We start from the raw sequence: 16,663 nt of genomic DNA on the forward strand, positions 1-16,663 counted from the left end.
CCACATGGCCACCAACATCTGTCACCTCCCATCTCGTCGAGAAAAGCCACTCTGACAGGTGTGAGTTAATATCTCACGGTGGGTTTGATTTCCATTTGGAAAAAGATATCTGGAGTCGCGTGCTCACTGCAGCGTGATTCATAACAGCCGAGATACGGAAACACCCTCAGCGTCTGTACATAGATGGATGGATAAAGAAGGTGCGGAAGATACACACCACGGAATATTACTCGGCCATAAAAAGGGAGATCCGGCCATTTTTCCACAACGGAAATGCACCTGGAGGGTATTATGCTAAGGGAAATAAGTTAGACAGAGAGAGAGACATATACAGCATGATCTCATTTATACGTGGAATCTAAAAAGGCTAATTAAAAAAAAAAGAGTAAAATGGTGGTTATCAAGGGTTCTGTGTGTGCTGACTCAGTCGTGTCCGACTCTTTGCGACCCCATGGACTGTAGCCCGCCAGGCTCCTCTGTCCATGTGATTCTCCAGGCATGAATACTGGAGTGGGTTGCCATTCCCTTCTCCAGGAGATCTTACCAACAGCGAGATAAAACGGACTTTTCCTGCAATGCAGGCAGATTCTTTACCATCTGAGCCATCGGGGAAGCCCTGTGATGTTTGACGCTCGGCTGCAAGAATGTGATTCAAGTGTTAAAAAAAATCACACATGGGTTTGACTTACAGTGAGAAAGACAGCAATTTTTTTTTAAATTAACCAAACTGCAAAGGTGACTTGGAAAGTTGCGTGTCAAGCCAAGCTATGTGAGCGAGTGAGGAGAATGAAATTTTTAAATATTTTCGTGGTGACAATGACGAAGCCACACGTGGAACAAGCTGCAAAGCTGACTTGGTAAGAGAGGCCGGCAAACCTGTCGGCCCCCCAGCCTCCTCATATAAATAAAACTTTATTTCAACACAGCCACACCCCTTCGCTGTACACGTTGTCTGAGGCTGCTTTTGCACACTGCACAGGTAATGCCCAAAATACTGGCCATCTGGCCCTCTGCGGGAGCAAATCCAAGGCTGTATCATATACCTGCCACTTGTTTCAAAGGGGCAGAGTGCTTCTCGGCACAAGAAAAACACTTTGTAACTATGTAAAAGGGGATGGATGTCCCTGAGATGTACTAGAGGGTTTTTTCCTTTTGCTTGTTTTGCTTTATAGACATATGTGGAATGGCTTATGCTGTAAATCTGAAACAAAGATAATTTTGTGGTCACCTACATCTCAGCAAAACATAAAAGTTTAAAAAGACTGCGGACACTCGGGGCTAGATGAAAGCAGAGAAGCTTAGAGCTTTTCCCACGACCAAAGAATCAAACCGGAGTCAGACTTCTATCTTAAAAGATACAAAGTTTTATTAAACGAACCTGGAATCAATGGTATCATTCCATAAATTAGACAGCAGTAAAATCTTCCCAGGGTGTATATATATATATACAAATCACAGTGATTTTCATTGTGCAAGGAATGGAGAGGTTTAGAAACAGGATTTTTTTTTTCTTTCTTTCTTTTTTAAACCACTTGAGAAGCTGAAGCGATCAGGGTGGGGCTCCCCGTATGACTCGGGCAGGAAGGAGGAACACCAGCCCTGGAGGCTTCACCCCTCGAGCAAAGAAGGAACCTCTGACCGCCCCGCAGAGCCAGAGAAAGCGTCTCGGGGAGCCAGGAAAGGCAGCAGGTGAGCAGAAACAGTTCTGATCCCAGTTGCAAAAAAAAAAAAAAAAAAAAAACACACACGTGCCATGAGTTTTATTTAAATAACACAGGAGTCCACCACGGAAGATCAAAGAGAGTGTCAACAGAAGACGAATGCAGACACAATAACTTAGAGGGAACGGTTCCAGAATATTTCCTTTCTGAATATCAAGGGTAGCGTGTGGTGGTGACCACACGGGGTCAGCAGGAACAAGCTCGGTATGAAAACGTGACGCTTGGTGGAAGCATCGCCCACCACTCAACCTCCACCAAGACACGGACGGACACACACACAGACTCAAATATATTATTTAAGACAATCGCACAATCGCTTTTTCTCTTTGTTCTTGGTGAGTCAGCAACGCCCACTCAAGCTGAACTGATTAGTCAGAATCAGATAAAGGAGTGTACAGTATACACGATGTTTCAGCAGGTATAGAATAGGCGCCAGGCAGAGGGGCCACGGGAAGAAAACAGAACAAGACAGGCACCTCATTTTAATCTCAATTGGGAGCAACGGAAAGACTTACATGATGCAATTTTGTGATGCAAAATCAAAGGGCTAGGGACAAAAAAAAACAATTCCAATCTTTCCTGCAGCTGAAGCTACAGCAAAGATTCTGTTGTTAGGATGAGGAGTGAATGCAGTCTTCAGGGTTCCCCCGGGCGGGGTGCCTATCGTATCACTCAACTGCTTGGCGCTTCTGGTGACTCGGATGGGAGGCAGGTCGGTCTTGATGGACAGATGGAGAGGAGGAACGCAAACAGCACCCGAGACGGTGAAAAACAGGTGATGCCAAACCTGCTGGAGCAGCAAGACTGGGAGGAGTTTTAAAGCATCGTGAGGCTGTGACGTCCACGCCGGTTATCTGGTTACTGGTTTTGGTTTTTTTTTTCCTTTGCATATTTTGACAAATCGACAGCAGAAATCATGGTTTTTGTGTTTTTTATTATTTTTTTTTTCCACTGCTGGCCAATGATACATGTCTGCTGAGCAGGATATCCCAACTGCTGGGACCACGGGCCATATGCCATGATGACCGGCTAGCATTTTATCTCCTTCTGCGTTTTTACAGATGGCTGTCAAAGCAGGCTGGCTTCATTTTTTTCCCTGAGGAAACCAAGACCCACCGCGATCCACCTCTTGAAATCTATGCATTTCCTAAAGACTTTATAAGAATTTGCAGTGGGGGGGACGAGGACCATTTTTAAAGTCTTTACTGAATTTGTGACATTGCTTCTGCTTTATATTTTTGGCTTTCTGACAGTAAGGCATGTGGCATCTCAGCTCCCCCGACCAGGGATTTTTAAACTCACACCCTGCCCCGCTCAACATTGGAAGGTGAAGTCTTAACCACTGGTCCACCGGGGATGGGGTGGGGGGAGTCCCGAGACATTTTACAGAGCGTTGTCATTTAAGGAGATATTGCCAGCTTGTCAAACGGCAGCAAACAAAACACAGACCTCTCCTTTTCTGGTTCAGAATGCTGTCCCGGTGGCTGCGAACTTTCTTCAAATCCTTGCACACCCTGATTACTTTTGATCCAAGACCCCAAGATCACAGAATGCCTCCGGGGAGTGAACAATTTTCTGGTTGTGCAGGGCGGCGAGCCATCCGTGTCTTTGAGATTCATTTTGATCACGCCCAGCATCGCGTGACGCCAGACCATTTAATTTACGGCCCAGCCACCAGCGTGTGACGCTCTCGACGACTAAACAGGCGCCGGGGGCGTCAGAGGTGAGGTCAACCCCATCTGGCAGTGCTGGAACTCCTCTTCCTGTCCAATCTGCTTTGCATGGCTGATGGTCAACGACCACGCTTTTATAAAGCAGCGAGCCATTCATGGTATTTGAACCTTTGTTTGCCCTGCATAGTTCTTCAAAATTAAGGCAACGCATTTTCATGCGTTCTTGTGCTATTTTCATCTCATAAATTACATCCTGGAGAGGAAGAACCAAGCCAGAAAAATACGCATTTTGGGGTCAATGTCTGTATTTACAACTTTTGTATTGTGTTCAAGAAAGGTGTTTCATTTATTCTGTATTTTCTTAAGCATAAGGCTCCAAATAACAGTCATTTATTTTTACAGTCAGAGGACACAAGACTTACTGCTTTTCCTCATGGGTCTCTATCTTTGTGCAGGTTCCCGCTGCTCATTTAACCTTCTAACATTCAGCGACGTAATAGTTCAGAAATGGCATGATAAAATTTCAGTCCCAGCTGGCTCACCGTTTAATCCAAACAGTGTGGTGATGGGCAAGTACAGACTCAAAGTAACAGTTCTCCGGGAACATCTGTCCAAGCGCACCCTTTGAAAGTAAATTTTTAATGAGTTGCCCATTGTAAGGTTTATTTTACTTCAATCTTGGACTGACTCTCACCTACGGAATGGACTGCTCTTTGAAGACGAGGTCATTTACGAGAAGGGGGTGATTTAGCACCTTCAGCTCAAAGCTTTTATAGGTGTCATCTCCTTGCGTATCTCCTTCAAGCACGCACACCCCTTGTCTTCTGATCCAGGAGTTGCTTCTTGCTGTTCAGTCGCCCGGTCGTGTCCGACTCTTTGCGACCCCATGGACTGCAGCACGCCAGGCTTCCCTGCCCATCACCAACTCCCTGAGTTTGCTCAAACTCATGTCCATTCAGTCGGTGATGCCATCCAACCATCTCATCCTCTGCTGTCCCCTTCTCCTCCTGCCCTCAATCTTTCCCAGCATCAGGGTCTTTTCCAATGAGTCAGCTCTTCGCATCACGTGGCCAAAGTATTGGAGCTTCACCTTCAGCATCAGTCCTTCCAATGAATATTCAGGGTTGGTTTCTTTAAGAATGGACTCGTTGGATCTCCTTGCATTCCAGGGGGCTCTCAAGAGTCTTTTCCAACACCACAGTTCAAAAGCATCCATTCTTCAGGGTGCAACTGGTCAAATTTGACATATACGTGTATGTCCCCTGACATTTGTGCTACATCAAAAAAAAAACCTGCTATGACTTTCCCAAACATCAGCTCTTCACACCCCTAGATGTGCCTGCAGAAGCGAGGGAAGCAAAAGCTGGGAAAGACACAGCTTTCCGGCCCCCAGCACAGGCAAAAACAGTGTCGACAGCAAAGAACTGACCAGGTGACCCAAGGATACCTGAGTTGCAGAGACCTGAGCAGCTGAGGGCTGAGGGCGCACCCAGCCCTTTATAGCGACACATCCCGAGGGCACACTCCGCCTGCAACCCCGTGGGCCGAGGAGCTGAACCCTTCTGCGCGGGGAAAGCGAGGGTGCAGGATCTCGGGGGACGGGGGGGTCTCGGAGGTCTAGTGGGTGATCCCCCGCAGCCACCGAAGGCTCGAGAACCGACTGCTTCAATGCACAGACCTCCGCCGGGGGAGGGCCTGGCTGGACCCTATGACCGGATTTTACACAGCGGGTCCGAGCCACGCTTTCCGGCTGAGTCGACAGAAAAAGCACGGCCCGCTTAGGTGTTTTTCACAGCAAAGGTCAGCATCAGAAGGCAGGAGGAAGAGAGGGAGGGTCCAAGAAGGCGTGGAGTGAGGCGCAGGACGGACGCCAAGCTCCTCTGAACACACCCCGCGCCTGGGGGGATGCAGACGGCACCCCTGGCCCGCGGCGGCACGTCCACACCCAGCGTCCGTGATCCACAGGGTCCCCGCCCCTCGGGTCCACAGGCAAAAGGAAAGCTTCCCCCGGGCTTGTTCGGCACGGCCCGGCAGGCCTGTGAAACCAGAAACCCAGCCAGCGCTGAGGAGGAGAAGTGAAAGCGAGCAGCAATGAGGAAGGGTCAGACGGTCCAGCGTGTCCCTGCCGCTCCTGGCGTTTCCCAAAACCAGAGGGGAAAAGGAAAACATGTGCGTTACGTTCCTCGAGCCAATGCTGAAGAGACTCGTCCGTGTCGGGAGATGCATGTTTGCTCCGGGGACTGAACCTGGAATACGAACGGCTAGCCATCTCCCTACAGAGTCTGAAACTTTTTTTTAACGCCACAGACAAAATTCCTCGAAAAGCATTTGCGGTCAGTGGCTTAGGCTTGCAGTAAAATTCAAACTCACATCTCCTTCCTTTGCCTCCTGGTTTCAAGACCCCAGGCTGCCAGACATAAACCACTAAACATACTGGATACAGACCGTCACAGGATAGAACCATAAAATGCACCTAAGATGATACAAAATGCATATATCATAACTTTTAAAATTGTGTCCGGCAAGAGAACAGATTCATTAAAAAAAGAAAAATCTGAAACATAAATATAATCTCTGGAAAGTAGGAACATGTACATCACTACACAATTTCTGAGCTCCAAGCATACCGCCTTCTTTATACACAGACATGAGCAAACGCACACACACATGCACACGCAATTTGTGGTTAAATCTGAACAAGTTCAGCTCAAACATAAAACGTCAAGTCTATGAGGGGGAGAAAAAAAATGAAACCAAGATATTCCAGTAGGAACACGCAGAGCTAAAAAGAAAACCTACAACCAAACGAAATGTTCAAGGTGGCCTACTGTGCAGTTGATTTCCAGTAGATTAAATAACTCCAGGGCCACGAACGTCAACAGCTCTGCACTCTCTTTATACACATCCGGGCGTATACAGAGGCGGAACCATCCTCACTCCAAGAAGAAGATGCTTCCTCAGGCCGGCCATGGGGTCGACCCCCACCCATGGGGGCCACTGTGTGTCCCGGCAGGCTGAGATCACCCTGTGTCTGGCATGAAATAAAACAAAGGGCTTGGTTACTTTTATTCTAAATGTTTATTCTTTTTTATCTTCTGCTTACCCTGTGTGGCACAGGGGGTCTTATTTCCCCAATCAAGGATCGAACCTGCATCAATGGAAGCAGGGAGTCTTACCCCACGGGACTGCCAGGGAAGTCTGGATTTTGTTAGGTTTCCAAAACACCCGGGGAACATCTGTCATCTCAACAGTAACAACAAACAACGGTAGCGCAAAAGAAGCCAAAGATGCCTTCCACGCTCTTATGGCAAAGACCCCCAAGCCTAAGTTCTACGGAGCGAGAGCACCGGATGAAGTAAAAGGATTTCTTTTAAAGGTGGGTTCTCGAGGTTCCATAGAACTAGCCCGAGTTCGTCCACAATTTGAAAAAGAGATTCATGACAGAAACAAAAGTGGGTCCCGGTTTCCCGGTACCTTGACATAGGACCTCACCATCAGACAGGACATTTTGTGATGAAGAAGATCTACAGGGACCCAGACTCACAATCTAAGTGTGCTTCAACCCACCAAGACCCACTGTTCTAGCACAGGGAACTCTGGTCAGTACTTGCTAATAACCTATATGGGGAAAGAATTTGAGAAAGAAGAAATGCATGTATATGTAAAAAAAAAAAAAAAAAAAAAAGCTATATAAGAAATTTAAAAATAAACAGAATTCAACTGATACAGGGCTTCCTGGGTGGCTCAGATGGTAAGGAATCCACCTGCTAATGCAGGAGACCCAGGTTCCATTCCCTGGGTTGGGAAGATTCCCCTGGAGGAGGAAATGACAACCCACCCCAGTATTCTTGCCTGGAGAATCCCACGGACGGAGGAGCCTGGTGGGATACAGTCCACGGGGTCACACAGAGTCAGATATGATCCACCGACTAACACTTTCACTTGCACATACTTTCAAGTGATAGAATGAATAAATGAAATAAAAGATGCCTTGATATTTCAAACACTTTCACATACTTTCAAGTGATAGAATGAATGAATGAAATAAAGATGCCTTGATATTTCAAACACTTTCACATACTTTCAAGTGATAGAATGAATGAATGAAATAAAAGAGGCCTTGATATTTCAAAAATCAATACATAAAATAAAGATCTACCTTCCAGGTGGGGGGAGTCCCGAGCTCAGAAATTCTTGAAGACATCCAGCTCCTTCTGTGACACGGGCGGGGCAGAAGCCCAGTCGTTCTCGGGATACGCTTCGAAGTTGGAGGTATCGTCTTCACTGCACAGCTTGGGGACGATGGGGGGCTGAGGGACGAGCAAACATACAGCCCGGTGGTCAGAGGGGAACTGTGTTCACCGGGTGATCTTACATTCAGCCACGCTTCAGTTTGACTGCACTTTGCAGATGCTGTTTTTGTTTTTTTTTTTTTAACAAATCAAAGCTTTGCAGAAACGCTGCCAGTCTGCACCAGGAAGTTGTTAACGTCCAGGCAAGCCCGAGTTCTATCACACTTTTAACATACTATATTTGTTTTGTTTTTAATCAAAGCTTCGCAGAAACCTTTGCATGGATCAAGCCTGCACCAGGAAGTTGTTACCCTCAGGCCTAGTTTTATTGCACTATACAGATACTATGTATGTTTGCTTTTTTTTTTTAAAATAAATCAAAGCTTTGCAGAAACCTTGCAAGGAGCCAGCCTGCACCAGGAAGCTTGCTACGTTCAGGCACGCCTAGTTTTATTGCACTTTATAGCTCAGCTGGTAAAGAATCCGCCTGCAACGGAGGAGATGCCGGTTCGAATCCTGGGTCGGGAAGAACCCCAGGAGAAAGCATAGGCTATCTACTCCAGTGTTTTGGGATTCCCGGTGGCTCATCCTGTAAAGAATCCACCCGCCATGCAGGAGACGTGGGTTCCATCCCTGGGTTGGGAAGATCCCCTGGAGGAGGAGATGGCAACCCACTCCAGCATTCTGGCCTGGAGAATCCCCATGGACAGAGGAGACTGGGGGGCTACAGTCCATGGGGTGCAAAGAGTTGGACAGGACTCAGTGATTAAGCGCGCACACACATGCACACACACACATACATACTCCCTTTTTAAAAAAAAAAAAGGAATCAAAGTTTTGCAGAAACCTAGCATGCGGCACGTCTGCCCCAGAACTTGTTACATTTCGGCACGCCTCATTCTATTGCACTTTGAACATACTGTGTCTTTTGCAAGTTGAAGCTTTGCAGAAACTGAACACTGAGCAAGTCTATCTGCGTCCTGTCTCCAACAACACTGCCGCACTTCTTGCAATGTTACTTCTGATAATTCTCACATTTCAAACTTTATGATTACACTTGTTGGGTTAAACTGGGGCCACTGGACTTTGATGTAACCACTGACCTTGGCATATCTTTTGTTTTGTAATTTTTCAACTAAGGTACAGATGGTTCTTTTAAGACTCTTCGCCACTCCATGGACTGCAGCCCGCCAGGCTCCTCTGTCCATGGGATTCTCCAGGCAAGAAGACTGGAGTGGTTTATCAGTCCCTTCTCCAGGGGACTCTTCCTGACCCTGGGATCGAACCCGGGACTTCTGCATCACAGGAGGTCTGCTTACCAACTGAGCCAGCAGGGAAGCCAGCAACTCTACAGCTAAGGTCTTCCCTCAACACCGTGAACTTATGAACGATTAGAATCACTCCATTAGGTATTCATCCTAAGGAATTGAGCCACAGACTCAGAGCCCGAGTTTGCGTTCAGGAGAGCTTGAGGCCTCCCCGGGTACGAGCCGGCCGACTGACGTCTGGTCGTACCTTCAGCTTCCTCTCGGGGACCGCGCCCCAGTCCACGAGCCGAAACCACCGGTGCTGTTTGACGTCCTCGGCTCCGTTCTGCAAAAGGAACACCCGTCATCAGCGCAGAGAAGGCCGGCAGGACAGGAAAGCCCGTGTCACAGAGAGGCGCCGCACGATTCCAGAGAGAAACACGGGTTCGCTAGGGCTCGAGCCTCTGTCCCCGGAGAAAACTGCCAGTGAAGGCATTTGAGTGTCATTATGTGCTTTTCTTCATTACGGACAGAAATTCAGTCATGGTGTTCAAGGCTTACCAGCTGGCTCAGTAAAAGAACCCGCCTGCCAATGCAGGACATGTGGGTTCATCCCTGGGTCGGGACGATCCCCTGGAGGAGGGCATGGCAAGCCACTCCAGTGCTCCTGCCTGGAGAAGCCCATGGACAGAGGAGCCTGGCGGGCCACAGTCCACGGGGTGGCCAAGAGTCGGACAGGACTGAGCAATTAAACGACAACATGGTGTTCACGCGGATGGAGCTCTGGACTCCAAAGACCAAAGCCTAACTATGGTCCAGGCCCTCCCAACGTGAAGTGGGATTTTCACCTTGACAATTTCCTTCAGCTGAAGCTGTGGCTCATTGTGTGTGTGTGTGTGTGTGTGTGTGTGTGTGCGTGTGTGTGTGTGTATGTGTGTGTGTGTGTTAGGCGCTCAACCATGTGTGTGTGTGCGTGTGCGTGTGTGTGTGCGTGCGTGTGTGTATGTGTGTGTGTGTGTGTGTGTGTGTTAGGCGCTCGACTGTGTGTGTGTGTGTGTGTGTGTGTGTTAGGCGCTCAACCGTGTGTGTGTGTGTGTGTTAGGCGCTCAACCGTGTGTGTGTGTGTGTGTGTGTGTGTGTGTGTGTGTGTGTTAGGCGCTCAACCGTGTGCGTGTGTGTGAGTGTGTGTGTGTGTGTGTGTTAGGCGCTCAACCGTGTCTGACTCTTTGTGACCCCATGGACTGTACCCCGCCAGGTTCCTCTGTCCATGGGATTCTCCAGGCAAGAACACTGGAGTGGGGTGCCATTTCCTCCTCCAGGGGATCTTCCCGACCCAGGGATAGAATCCGGGTCTCCTGCATTGCAGGCAGAAGCTTCACCACCTAAGCTACTTTTACAGACGTATAAAATGAGGTTCACAAAATGATGTCATCTGCTCACCACTGCCCAGAAATTAAGTCACGTGACTATGATGGAGCCTGAGGGTGTCTCACTTGAGAGATGGGCTTTTTTTTTCCCCCAAGACCTTGCAGCGTGTGGGATTTTGATTCCCCAGCCAAGGGTCGGAAGCGGGCTGCCTGCAGCGGAAGCCTGGAGTCTTAAACGCTGAACCGTCAGGGAAGTCCGCAAACTTGAGAAGCGGTAGCTACAGAGTACTGGCTTCTTTTGGGAGGAACGAGCCTGTTCTTTAAAACCGTGGTGACGGCTGCACCATTTTGCAAACACAGCGCAAAAGTCGTCCAGCTTGTCGGATTTAAAGGGGTGAACCACGTGGTATGTGAATCAGGAGAGGGACGTTCAAGGGGGAGGGGACACAGGTATCCCTATGGCGGCCTCGGGCTGGTGTGTGGCAGAAAAACCAACGTAACATCGTAAAGCAATTATCCATCAGTGAAAATTAAAAAAGAAAAAAAATACATTAAGTAAATAAAGCGATGATTAGTTAACTTATAGATAACTGCTGAGCCACTGGCTTCTTTGGAGGGATGAGGAGACCTGATTCTGGGTGAATCAAATCTGAAATCTGGCCAAGGAATGGCTGAGACTGTTCTGCCGTTGTTGACATGTCTGAAGTCAGATGAGAGGCATTTAAAGTGAGTACCACTTAATGTGTGCTGAGATGCTCAGCCATGTCCGACTCTGCAACCCCCAAGGACTGCAACCCGCCAGGCTCCTCTGTCCATGGGGATTCTCCAGGCAAGAATGCTGGAGTGAGTTGCCATTTCCTGCTCCAGCGGATCCTCCCAACCCAGGGATGGAACCCGCGTCTCTTACATTTCCTGCAGTGGCAGGCAGACTTTCCACCGCAAATATCGAGTGGGAAGCCCCTGCCGTTCCACATATGCAGACGCAAATACTGACCTTCATGTTTCCCAGTCTTTTTGTCCTGTCGGTAACAAGCAGCTTCTTGATGAGGTCTCTGTTTTGGAGGGGAAGGAGACAGACACAGAGACACATTGAAACGTGGAAACACAGCAGATCAACAGCAATAAATCCACCCTGTTTGGCAGGGACACCCGCCCAGCGGGTCGGTCTGCACGTTGGCTAAACATCTTCTACCGCTCCTTTCTCACCACTGTTGAGTGCTAAGTCGCTTCAGTCTGACTCTCTGCGACCCCATGGACTGCAGCCCGCCAGGCTCCTCTGTCCGTCGGATTCTCCAGCCAAGAATACTGGAGTGGACTGCCATTCCCTTCTCCAGGGGATATTCCCCAACTCAGGGGTCGAACCTGCATCTCGTGTCTCCTGAATTGGCAGGCGGGTTCTTTACCGCTAGCTCCACCTGCGAAGCCCCTTTCTCACCATTATCTGTTCCTAAATAACCTAAACAATTTACACGATGCAGACTTGCAACCCACCTAAGGTGCAGAGGTTGATCAAATCAACGTAGAGACGAACAGCCTTTGAACATGAGCAGGAGAAACTTTGTCTGCCCTGGGGATGTCCGACCTTCATTCCAAATATACCTGCCAGGCCAAACCCGGCCAACCACACGACATGTGATTTTACCAATATGAGTCATCACGCTTTGCCTGGTAGGTCTACTTATCTGTGGGATTCCTCTCTGGACGCCCTTGCCTTCCTGGAAGCAACGGAAGTATTTTTGTGTGTGCTGGGTCACTGAGATTTTCCTTCTAAATAGCAGACGGTATCAGAATACTGACTCACTGGACATCAACCCTGAATATTCATTGGAAGGACTGATACTGAAGCTGAATCTCCAATATTTTGACCACCTGAGGCAAAGAACTGACTCATTAGAAAAGACCCTGATGCTGGGAAAGACTGAAGGCAGGAGGAGAAGGGGACGACAGAGGACGAGATGGTTGAATGGCATCACCGACTCGACGGACATGAGTTTGGGTGGACTCTGGGAGTTGGTGATGGACAGGGAGGCCTGGCGTGCTGCGGTTCATGGGGTCGCAAAGAGTCGAACATGATGGAGCAAGTGAACAACAACAACAAAAAATCAGAACCCGGAAGGATAGAGAAGCCTGTATTCACATAGCAGATGAGGACTGAACACAGTTACGTCAAAGCGTGTTTCAAGAAGTCATTTCCTTCTATTTCCCCCTTAAAGATTTTATGTAAGTAACATAATCACTCACAGTACTTTCACATTATACAAGGGTTCCCCGGCAACTCAGCAGTATAGAATCTGCCTGCCAATGCAGGAGATACAGGAGACCCAGGTTTGGTCCCTGGATCGGGAAGACCCCCTGGAGGAAGGCATGGAAACCCACTCCAGTATCCTTGCCTGGAGAATCCCAGGGACAGAGGAGCCTGGCGGGCTGCAGTCCATGGGGTCGCCAAGAGTCGGACGCGACTGCAGCGACTTAGCATGCAAAGTCATGGACACCTGCACCAGTCGCCAAGCTAGCTGGGAAGAACAAGGCCCTTCTTCTCAAATAACAAAACTGCTTCCTTATTCAATATGATGATGAACGGCGTTTACTCGCTAACGATACACACACCCGTTATCTCAAAAGATGTAAAATACGGCTGCGACTCATGAAGAGGTGAGGTGTCATCCCTCCAGGGACGCCTCCACGGGGCCGTTTCTCAGGGGCTTTAGAAACAAACGCCCCCGCTGACCGGAGAAGACGGCTGACTTACTTGACAGTGAACTCCAAGTGTCTGGGGAAGTCTATCTTGCCAGCAAGAATCTTCTGATAAATGCCAAAGGCGTTGTCATCGAAAAACGGAGGAAACCTGTTAGAAACATAAAAACGGCTTATTTTTAGCGGCCAGTGTAGGGAAAAAAAACAGAGAAAACCACCCCCAGGCTTTATACGGATGGCTCCTTCCGCCTGGCATGGGCAGGAGAGAATTTTATTTTTCCGTGTGCACTTCTGTCTCTGTCCCGGGAGCCACGGATGACTCGGGGCCAGCTATGAAGGCATGGTTCCAAGGGGCCAAGCGCGGAGTTTGTCCCAATAGCAGAGGGCGGGCAAATGTAGCAAAGGCAATGACAAAGAGCCCTCGTGACCAGCTCTGAGGCCACTGGCTGACGGCTGCTTGGTCACTGAGGCGTGTCCGCCTCTGCAACCCCGTGGACTGTAGCCCACCAGGCTCCTCTGTCCGTGGGATGCTCCAGGCCAGAACACCGGAGTGGGCTGCCGTTTCCTCCTCCGGGGGAATCTTCCCGAGCCCCGGGATCCAACCTGCGTCTCCTGTCTTGGCAGGCAAGGTCCCCACCCCTGAGCCCACCTGGGAAGCCCACTACGGTGTATTAACTACAACTAGCCCGGCCAGCCGCACTTCTAGGGTAAGCAGCGTCCGTGGATCGCGAACCCACGCAGGCCCAGAGACACCCAGTCCTCGCCGAGCGTGAACGCCTTTGGGTGAACAAACCCCCGAGTCGGGCCTGCGCCCGAGAGCCAGAGGCCGGTTCCAGCAGTGACCGGGAGGCGGGCGTTCCTGCCCTGAGTGGAGGCTCTGGATGAGCACACGCCGCGGGACGGTCTCCATGGAGAAGCGGGCCCGGGAGAAAACGCATCATACGTCCCTCCACGGGCTCCCGGAGAACGCGGCATACGGGGCTCCGAGGGGGCTGGCCTGATACGCCACCGTCACGGGAGAGGTGTGCGACCAGCAGCTTTAACGAGCGGAAAAAACTCATCACGAGGGAGCGCCCACAGACCCGGCCGGGGAGAAAAAGCAGAAGGAACGCGTGTCCGAGCCGGCGGAGTGCGGAAAGCGGCCGAAGGCGGTGCCCATATCCGACGTGTGTGTGATTCGCTTGGTCGCGTCCAAGTCTTTGAGACCCCAAGGACTATACAGTCCACGGGATTCTCCAGGCCAGAATACTGGGGTGGGGAGCCTTTCCCTTCTCCAGGGGATCTTCCCAACCCAGAGATGGAACCCAGGTCTCCCACATTGCAGGCGGATTCTTCACCGGCTGAGCCACCAGGGAAACCCAACAATACTGGGGTGGCTAGCCTAGCCCTTCTCCAGGGGATCTTCCCGACCCAGGAGTCAAACTGGAGTCTCCTGCATTGCAGGCGGGTTCTTTACCAACTGAGCTATCACGGACGCCCGCCCAGATTTGAAAGTATCTTCAAACGTCTATCTTTAACCCAATGGAAACCTTCCTTTTTTTCCCCCCAATTTTATTTACTTATTGTCTGCACGACATGGGATATAGGATAACAGTTCCCTGATCGGGGATCGAACCCACGTATCTCACAGTGGAAGCTCGGTGCCTTAACCTCTGGACTGCCAGGGAAGCCTCCTTCCAAGTATTTTTTTTAATTGACTAATTTAACTGGAGGATAATTACTTGACAACATGGCAAAGGTCTTAACAAAGCAGGCAGGGGGTGCCGTCCACACACGTGGGCACGACTTGCATCCTGACGTCAGCCGTGGCGAGCTGTAAACAGAGGGGCCGCCGGTACTGCCCCACCAAGGCAGGCTCCGGCATTTCATCTCAGAAAAATGCATGGCCGGGAACTTTGCTGGCGGTCCAGCGGTTGAGAATCCGCCTCACGACACGCATGCCGCCGCTTCCATCTCTGGTCGAGGACCTAAGACCTTGGAGCAAGTGAGCCTGACGCGCCGGATCCACGGAGTCCATGCAACACAACGTGAGGGTCTCCAGGCCGCTAGGAAAGAGCCGGCGGGCTGCAACTGACAGCTGACCCCCAATTCAGCCTAATAAATGTTCTTTTTAAAAAATGCACACCAGGGCCTCCATGGTGGGTCAGCGGTGAACACTCTGCCTGCCAACTCAGGAGACAGGGGTCCAAGCCCTGACCCGGGAACATCGCACACGCCTCAGAGTATCTAACCACCTCCCCGCCAACACACACACAAAATACATGCCAATTTTGCCATTTCCCCCCCCATCATCTATCCGTGATCTTTTTTTTAATAGACATCTTTGACCTACCTCAACGTTCCCGGTGGCTAAGAGGGTAAAGAATCCGCCTGTCAATGCAGAAGACCCAGGTTTGATCCCTGGGTTGGGACGATCCCCTGGAGGAGGGCATGGCAACCCACTCCAGTATTCTTGCCTGGAGAATCCCAAGGACAGAGGAGCCTGGCGGGCTATAGTCCACGGGGTCAGAAAGAGGCAGACACGATGAAGCTATACTTGGCACATATATAGCACACATCCCACTAAGATACCATTAGGATAGAGTGTATTAGAATGTTAGACAGCTAATAATTACGTTTCCATAATAACCATTGTGTAAACGGTTGAATAACCATGTGATATGCTAAGTAACCATGTAATAATCATTGCAATGGATCCTAACACTGTATTCCTATCCCACTCTCTTCTAATAATTTCTCTTGTAGTATATTCTAGCATACTATAGAATGTGCAGGCTCCGGAAGCATCAGAACGTACTTAGGTTGTGCTACACTTTGGCCGCTCCATCGTGTCCGACTCTTTCTGACCCCGTGGACTGTAGCCCGCCAGGCTCCTCTGTCCGTGGGATTCTCCGGGCAGGAGTACTGGACTGGGTTGCCATGCCCTCCTCCAGGGGATCTTCCTGACCCAGGGATGGAACCCCAGTCTCCCACATTGCAGGCAGATGCTTTACCGTCTGAGCCACCACGGAAGCCCCATATGTTCTAACAATATGCCATTATCTTCCAACAATATACGTTCCAATCGTATACTATATTCCAACATGATCTTTGCTACGACATCCCACATTATCATATTCCGTGAAACGACAGTATTTCCCCCCGTAATAATACAGACAAAAGAGAAGACACGGCGCGTCCATTCTAGGAAAAGTGCTCTGGCCGCTGGGATTCCACGGCTGGCCAACGCTACCCTCTGCTGGTCAGAAACGTTCAAGAAGGAACACACCCGCCCGCTGCCGGGACAGGGGTGGAACACCCATCACACACAGGCGCAGAAAGATGCACCCTTTCACGTTTCTTTCTGCATTTTACGTTTCTTTAACGTCTTGCATTTCTGATAGCGCAGGGAATGCCTTTCAGCCTGTTTCTGACCGGGACTTCCTGGGCTGGGGTGCATGGAAGGGCTTTTTTTGCTCTATGTGATTGACGACAGAGGCGTGTGAGCAGAGAGAGAGAGAATGAAGAACTGGAGAAGGGCAAGGGGAAGGAGGAAGGGCAGGCAGGGAGGAGACCTGGGCGGGCACCCCTCCCTCCACCGCCCCACCTGCCCGCCAAGCGCAGCGTCCAACGAAAGAGCCTGCTGAGCGCCGGATGCCAGGAAGCATCGGGTCCACGGACGTCTACGGG

The 16,663-nt window shown here is 50.0% G+C and overlaps 1 protein-coding gene across 1 annotated transcript in view; it reads right to left on the minus strand.

Annotated features, from left to right (window-relative positions):
• Window positions 1–1,341: 1,341 nt before the first annotated feature.
• Window positions 1,342–16,663, minus strand: part of PRKX (protein kinase cAMP-dependent X-linked catalytic subunit) — a 62,946-nt gene continuing 47,624 nt past the window's right edge. The window contains exons 5-9 of the mRNA XM_065914888.1: window positions 13,050–13,145; window positions 11,295–11,352; window positions 9,202–9,279; window positions 7,554–7,704; window positions 1,342–6,425 (exon numbers count right to left, since the gene is read on the minus strand). Of these exons, the coding sequence (XP_065770960.1) occupies window positions 7,579–7,704; window positions 9,202–9,279; window positions 11,295–11,352; window positions 13,050–13,145 (358 nt within the window). The 3' untranslated portion in view covers window positions 1,342–6,425; window positions 7,554–7,578. The remainder of the gene's footprint in view (window positions 6,426–7,553; window positions 7,705–9,201; window positions 9,280–11,294; window positions 11,353–13,049; window positions 13,146–16,663) is intronic.

Source organism: Muntiacus reevesi, chromosome X, assembly GCF_963930625.1.
Source record: "Muntiacus reevesi chromosome X, mMunRee1.1, whole genome shotgun sequence".
Taxonomy (NCBI): Eukaryota; Metazoa; Chordata; class Mammalia; order Artiodactyla; family Cervidae; genus Muntiacus; species Muntiacus reevesi.